The sequence below is a fragment of the Hypomesus transpacificus genome, chromosome 19 (assembly GCF_021917145.1).
Source record: "Hypomesus transpacificus isolate Combined female chromosome 19, fHypTra1, whole genome shotgun sequence".
Classification (NCBI taxonomy): Eukaryota; Metazoa; Chordata; class Actinopteri; order Osmeriformes; family Osmeridae; genus Hypomesus; species Hypomesus transpacificus.
Genome location: NC_061078.1, coordinates 13879520 through 13887170, shown reverse-complemented (window position 1 = coordinate 13887170; position 7651 = coordinate 13879520). Strand labels below are relative to the sequence as shown.

The window sequence follows — 7651 nt, the reverse complement described above, 5'->3', positions numbered from 1 at the left end:
TGAAATGAAATTGATGTTCTTTAAAGGCAATACAATTTAGATAAGGACAATCAGACAATTTAACAGTTCTCACGTTGTCATATGCTGTAGGATAACATGTACCTAAAATTGTGCAGAGAGTAGATAACACCCATAGTGGACTGTTGCCCACCACGGATTTACACCATGTGGTTCAGTTATGTAATCATAAGAATAAACAGTCAAGAGACTGATCCTTAGGATCAGTGGGGAAGCAACAAAATAATTACTTCAACTAGACAACTATACCACAACTTTTTTAACACAGAGTTTGGTTACTGCAGCAGCAGCGAAAGTTGACGGATAAAGCATGCAGGCTATATTTGCAAAGAACGGATCTGAAACTCCTGTACCTGTCAAGGCAGAAATAAAAGGTAAGCGGAACCACCTTTGTTTGCTGTATTCGTATTTCATTCGTAATGTCAATTGTAACCTTATAAAATGAATAATTTGCGTATGCTAATGTTATTCTTGGACCTATCTATGCTAAACCAACCGACACATTTAATTTTCAGATGTATTTTTATATTTTTTTATTGTGTCATGGATGGTTTAGCTTTAAAACGGTAACGTAGCGTCTGATAATTGATAGGTTACTTTGCAAAGACAGCTCTCCTTCATTTAGGCAACAGTTATAATACAGGCTCTGTCCATCACAACAAAGAAAAAACAACTATGTATCTTTTTTGTTAGGCTACCCTGTTTTCTTAGTTGTTACAAGTTCTCACTTATATCTTTCTCTACGTCCTATCACAGTTATCTTAACTTTATCACATTTTCCCAGCAGGCTGCCAGTTTCAGGATACCAAATAAATGACAATGTTGACTTAAGACATTATTAACTGTAGCCTATAATTGACTTATATGTCACACTTGTGAACGTAATTTGATTCATGAGACAGCAATAATCCAAATATGATCAGAGCATCTTGTAATAATTTATTGTGGCTCTACTTTGGTGTTTTTTAGGCCCAAACGTAATACGCGGGCGCATTCCGACAAAAACCTGCAGATTTTCAAATAGAACGCATTGTTATGAGGCAAAATTAGTTTTGTTTAGTTTTGTTTATTTCAGACAAACAACTTAGTTTCATACAGTTGAGCTAACAAACAAAAGCATATTTACATCAGTCTGAAACAGGTGTAGGCTTAAGCGCATGCTTATAATGCCTACCCTTTATGAAAACATCTCATATCTTAAAAATAAATAGAAAATATTATTGTCCTACATCATTATTTTGACAATCAGATCTGAACAGAATATAAAAAACATTAATATCTCTTATGCAATAGAGTTGCACAGTCCAAATAGTACAAAAACTGCTTGTTCATCTATCACTCTTTAAATTCTTTCATATAATTTCATTGCATTATTTTTTAATAGTTTCTTTAACTAACTAAAGGTCCCACATATTTTTGTTCCGCATGACAGCTGTTCCATAAATGTACACCTTAAACGGAAATACAATGGTATTTAGCATTGGTCCTCACTTGGTTCTCTTTGAATATACAAGATCCCTTAAGTAATGTTGGCATTCTCTTTCTGTGAACAATTTATTATCTATAATTACTCAGAGAAATTTAATAGCTGACACCCTTTCTACTTTTCATTAATTCATTAATCATGAATTTATTTATTGTATTCGATGCACTATATCCAAAAACAATACATTTAGTTGTACTTATATTTAATGTTAGTTTATTCGAATCAAACCAATTGTTTAGTATTACCATCTCTTTTTCCATTGTATCCAAAAGTTGTTTCAGATTGTCACCAAAACAAAATACGTTTGTATCATCTGCAAATAATATGTTTTGGAAACCTCACATTTATCATTAATGTACAACAGAAAAAGCAATGGGCCCAGCACAGAGCCTTGGGGAACCCAACATGTTACCTGCACCAATTGTGACTTGCTATTATCTATTTGGACATATTGTTGTCTTTTCTCTAAGTAAATACTTACCCAAGAGTAAGCTACCCCTCTTATACCATAATGTTTCAGTTTTTCTAGTAAGATGTCATGGTCAACAGTGTCAAATGCTTTTTTAAGATCTAAAAATACCCAACTGTATAGTGTTTATTTTCTATTGCGTTGGATATGTTTTCTACAAATTCATTAAAGCATGTGAGGTTGTCCTATTACTTCTAAACTCATATTGTTTTTCACTTCATATGTTGTATTTTATAACAAAATCATTTAATCTTGTATAAAATAATTTTTCCAATATTTTTTTAAACTGTGAAAGCAAATGTAAATAAACTTCTCAACTCACATTACGTCTCTATTAAAATGTTGGCCAAAAATGCTAAGAATTGAAATGGAAACCCTTATCGACCAAAATTACAGCAAGAGACAGGTCCAGGGAGTTTTTCAGGCGATCTTCATGAGGAATGGATCAATACTTTTATGCAAAGTCTGTGAACATTCAATCGACCATATTTGGCGTCAAACTGTTGTGGGACACCGACAAGAACAGGAAGGCTAGCGGAATTCTGCAGTTTGGGCCTTATCACAAATGCATTTATCATATCACTCCCACTTAATATTTTTTTACACACACCACAAGCGCGCACAATTTACATATTTGATATCCTATATCCTATGTGATCTGTTTTACAGGTGCTGTTCCTGAGTGGCTACAAGGGACTTTGCTGCGTAATGGACCCGGCAAGTTCACAGTGGGGGATATGGCCTACAACCATTGGTTTGATGGCATGGCCTTAATTCACAGCTTCACCTTCAAAGATGGTAAGAGAGGAATAACAGTGACACAATGCATAAAGACATTTTATGCCTGAGTCTCTAGCTGACCAAATTTTTTTAATGTGTTTTGAAGGTGAGGTCTATTACAGGAGTAAGTTCCTAAACAGTGAAACTTACAAGAAAAACACAGGAGCCAACCGGATAATTGTGTCTGAATTTGGGACGATGATCTACCCAGACCCTTGCAAAAATATATTTTCTAGGTATTCAAAGCTCAATGCCACATATTTATTTTCATGTCTTTGATCTTGTCCAGAAATCCTGTATTTCAATTCTTGCAACAACACACCACCACATTGAATGAGCATTTTTCCAAACCTTTATCTTGTCTTTCTGTGTCAGAACATTCAGCCACCTATGCAAAATCATCCCTGACTTCACAGATAACAACCTAATAAACATCATTAGGTATGGTAAAGATTACTATGCCTCATCAGAAGTTAACTACATCAATCAAATTGACCCCATGACCTTAGAAACAGTTGGAAGGGTAAGTTCAAATCTAGACAGCTAACCTAAGGAAAATCTATATTTATATTTTATTTATGCATGACATTTACTGCATGTTTATAAATATACACCATTCCTGTTAAATAAGTGCAATCTGGCATGACTTGATTAAACTGTTAATCTTTTTAAATGATTCTACATCTGGACCTCAGACCAACTACAGGAACCACATAGCTCTGAACCTGGCCACAGCACACCCTCACTATGACGAGGAGGGGAACACGTACAACATGGGCACTGCTCTCATGAGTTTTGGCAGGCCCAAGTACGTCATCTTTAAGGTGCCAGCTGATGCTTCAGGTATTAAGACAGGACAACAATTGCATGATTCTTCAATGTAACAATTGTAATGCTGGTGTCCATTTTGTATCCTGGGATTTAATGTTGATAGCTCTTTAAATGTACATAATGTACAATAAGAGTAACACTCTTATATTGGTGTATTTAAGGATCCTCTGTGAAAAATATTCCAGATGTTATTCTGCTATTATACCGGAATTACTGGTCCAGCCATAACAAAGTATACAGATTGTATACAGAAATGTACGAGCTAAATAGTAATAGTCATTGTACATTCCACAAAAGAATATTACATTCACAGACACATGGCTTTCTAGTGATATAACTCCATCTGTTCCCAGTCCTCTCCAACAGATGTGAACAGAATAGTTTTGATAACTACCCCACTGTGAGGTGTCGATCCCACCTCCCCTCCCCCCACCAGCACTTCAGCTCTGTCATTTGTGTGCAATTAAAACAATGGTTGTTCACTCATTGAAGAAATTCAGAAATTGAATAATCATTCATTTTATTATACATTGCCCCTGCCCCTCCAGATAAAAACAATAAGAAGCCCGCTTTGAGAAAGTTGGAACAGGTGTGCTCCATTCCCTTCCGCTCCACCCTGTTCCCCAGCTACTTCCACAGCTTTGGCATGACGGAAAACTACATCATTTTCGTCGAGCAGCCTTTCAAACTGGACATTCTCCGTCTGGCAACAGCTTACTTCAGAGGGGTCAACTGGGGCAGCTGCCTCAAATACGACAAAGAAGACACTGTATGTACCCCCTTTTCTTCCATTTTCTACATTCTCATCAAATAATGATACGACCTTTTGTGCATCTCGTTTTCGTCATGACCTCCCCAGTATGGCAACCCACACCTGACACACATTCATCTCTCCGCTGGTGCTCTAGACGCTGATCCACCTGGTCGACAGGAAGACGGGCAAGATCGTGTCAACCAAGTTCTACACCGACGCTCTGATGGTGTTCCACCACGTCAATGCCTACGAGGACGAGGGGCATGTGGTTTTCGACATGATCATCTACGAAGAAAGCAACATCTACGAAATGTTCTACATTCAGAACATGACACAGGAGACCAGCCAGTTCGTTGAGAACAACAAGAGCTTCTCGCCACCCATTGTTCAGAGATTTGTCCTGCCTTTGAACGTGCAGAAGGTACAGAACAACCACTCTGCTTTGTCCTGGAACCGTCTCATTGGATACATGTCAAAGGTTCACTAAATCCTATAAAAGGGACCTGAGTCTGATGATAGCTGGTCGAATTTCTGTTCCAGGACACTCCTACAGGAACTAACCTGGTGACACTTTCAGATACAACTGCCACAGCAGTAACCCAGAAAGATGGCTCTATCTACTGTGGTTCTGACACTGTGTTTGAGGGTAGGACTTCGCTGACATAAATACACAGTATGTTTCCAACAGCATGTTTCAAATGATGATATGTCACTTCACAGTCAAAATCTAATCTGTGCGCATACTGTCAATCAGGTTTGGAGTTACCGGGGATCAATTACAAATTCAATGGCAAGAAGTACCGTTACTTCTATGGCTCAAGGGTGGAGTGGTCTCCACAGCCAAATATGGTAAGGCTCTGGTATAGCACTTGTTTCAAAAACAACAAAAATGCTCCTATATGAAAGGAAAATGTTACTTTCACCTGTTTTTGTTTTAGTAGTCTGCTATGTGTTGTGATGTTGGGTACACAGATTGCAAAGGTGGACACTGTGACCAGGAAGCATCTGTTTTGGACACAAGACAACTGCTACCCTTCAGAGCCTGTCTTTGTGGCTTCACCTGGAGCTGTGGAGGAGGATGATGGTAAAGTCAGGTTGTTTGTAATCGTTCTGGTATAGGTAATACAGTGTGTTCACAATGAGACAGGGAATCTGAAATATCTCATGGTTTCTGTTTTTCAGGTGTAATTTTGTCCTCGGTTATATCCTCCGATCCAAAGGAATCCTCCTTCATGCTTGTACTCAACGCGAAAACCTTTGAAGAAATAGCTCGAGCCTCCATTGATGCCAGTATTCACATAGATTTGCATGGGCTCTTCATCCCTGCTCAGGACTGACCAACATGCACAGCAGGGGGCAGGATTGCACTATAAACAACAGTAAAACCTCAAAGTGAAAGTCTTCTTTATTTCAGGGCTTGAGCGTCGTTGATGCTAGTTACCAAGAAATACACGAGAAAACAATATCTTTGAATCATATTATTGGACATACTGTACCCAAAAGAAGAAGTAATCCATTCATTTATCAGATACCCTCAATGCCTACACAATAATAATGTGTGTTTCTTTATTGTTCTATTTATTCTACATAAAAATAGTGATTGGGTGATAGATCATGATAAATAGTGATACATTATGGAGAAACAGGGTTAAGAATTCGATACTTGTGTTATTCTAAATATGTGATAAGTAGTTTTTCCTTTGACATGTACTTATGTGAACATGATCATCATATTCCTATTCCCCCTGGTATTTACATCATACTTTATGCCAGATTGCCTTGTTAAGAAAACAGCCCTCCAGTTGAAATAAGACTGTTTGGCTCAAACTTACCACAAGGGAAGGAACAGACTCAACATATTTTGACAAACAATAGCAGACCGTGCAAAATAAATCTACTAGGCTCATGTCAACACCCTTCTTGGTCCAAAGTCATTGTACATAATATAAAAGGTGTATACAAAATGATTTAGGGCTACTGGTAAAATACTGTAGCTTAGAAGACTTATTCCATGACTTTCCTATTAATATTTCTTATTTGAATTGTGATGTTTAAGCTCTTACAGTTATTGTAATGTACATCCATTCCACACAAAGCAATCGATTTACTTGATGACAATAAAAGGAAAGCTGTGAGGACATTAATATTAAACATACCACTAGAATTGAGATACCATAGGCTACCTGCTCACAGAGAAGAAAGACAAAAATGTGTCAAGAAGCAGCAGGTATGCTCTGTTAAAGCACAATAATGAACACATTTTCAGGAAAGATTAGTTAACTTGATGCTTCTGCAAATAGAGACACTTAAGGCGGTTCACTTTTTTAACGTCGTCAGTAATAAATGTTTGTCGTTTTGTCTGAAACAAGATCAAATTGTGGCTGAGAGACTGTACTTTTTTATCGACTTCATTCATATCATTCCCACCAGATAATAATCTATAGTCATTCATATAATTCCCAACAGAAAAAAAAACAAATATTTACTACATCGGAACAATAATAAAATTAGTTTACTTAACTTTGTAAGTTATCTTCAGAATACGCATTATAGTCATCATGTCGCGCTTGATTGTGATAGCCGTGACTTAATTCGTTCTGGTAATGATAGACTGTGGAGGAATTACAAAGCACATGCAAATGTAAACTCAGCGACTATAATTATATGCATATTGATAGAGCCTAGGTCTTCATGAAATGTAGACTATGTGTTGTATAGGCATACCTCCTGATCGACATTTGACATTATTGATGGCTAGTCGATCCTAAATGCACGAGAACGAAATAATTTGGTGCATACGGGTACATGGGGCGGAGATCCAGGTCTCATCAGAGGCATGCAAACAGTTTACAGTAAATGCTCTTAAATGTTCAGTTTCTATGACAGATTTTCGAAATAGGAATTAAATATTTTCAAATTAGAGGTTAAAACATTTTTGAAGAGTGAAAAACAGCACTTGGTGCGAGACATATCGGAAACGGTTGAATCCAGTCATTAAGATATCTTTAGAGATAAATGATTTAAAAAGAAATAAAAAAAGAAATGTTATACAAACGTAAGGTTACGAAGCATACTGTCTACTTAATAGGGTAAGATAGAAAGAAAGAAAAAACATTTGAACCATCTAATGCTGAGAAAGGCTATTGCTGCACTGCTTTCGATGGGCAACGTTGTTATATATCTGTTAGGCCTACACGGTTAGTGGATATTTCGCTTGAGGAGTTGGAGATGCCTAACAAAGTCATGATAACCGAAAGCACATTAGAATATCTAGACACTGCAATTAATAAAATGTCTTATCTTCATGTATTTT

General features: G+C 37.0%; 1 protein-coding gene across 1 annotated transcript; it reads left to right on the top strand.

Annotated features, from left to right (window-relative positions):
- The first annotated feature begins 153 nt into the window (after positions 1-153).
- bco1l (beta-carotene oxygenase 1, like) lies at positions 154-6242 on the top strand. The gene is made up of 11 exons (XM_047042167.1): positions 154-392; positions 2643-2771; positions 2860-2989; positions 3129-3276; positions 3449-3596; positions 4133-4353; positions 4493-4759; positions 4879-4984; positions 5093-5187; positions 5311-5422; positions 5521-6242. The coding sequence occupies exons 1-11, from the start codon at positions 329-331 to the stop codon at positions 5673-5675; spliced, it is 1575 nt and encodes a 524-aa protein (XP_046898123.1). The 5' UTR covers positions 154-328; the 3' UTR covers positions 5676-6242.
- Positions 6243-7651: the final 1409 nt, after the last annotated feature.

Excerpts from the sequence above, each read along its gene's own strand:
- bco1l (XM_047042167.1), top strand. The coding sequence starts at position 329 with ATGCAGGCTATATTTGCAAAGAACGGATCTGAAACTCCTGTACCTGTC. Across the intron at positions 4,985-5,092 it reads TTCTGACACTGTGTTTGAGG|GTTTGGAGTTACCGGGGATC; the intron begins GTAGGACTTCGC and ends ACTGTCAATCAG. Across the intron at positions 5,188-5,310 it reads GGTCTCCACAGCCAAATATG|ATTGCAAAGGTGGACACTGT; the intron begins GTAAGGCTCTGG and ends TTGGGTACACAG.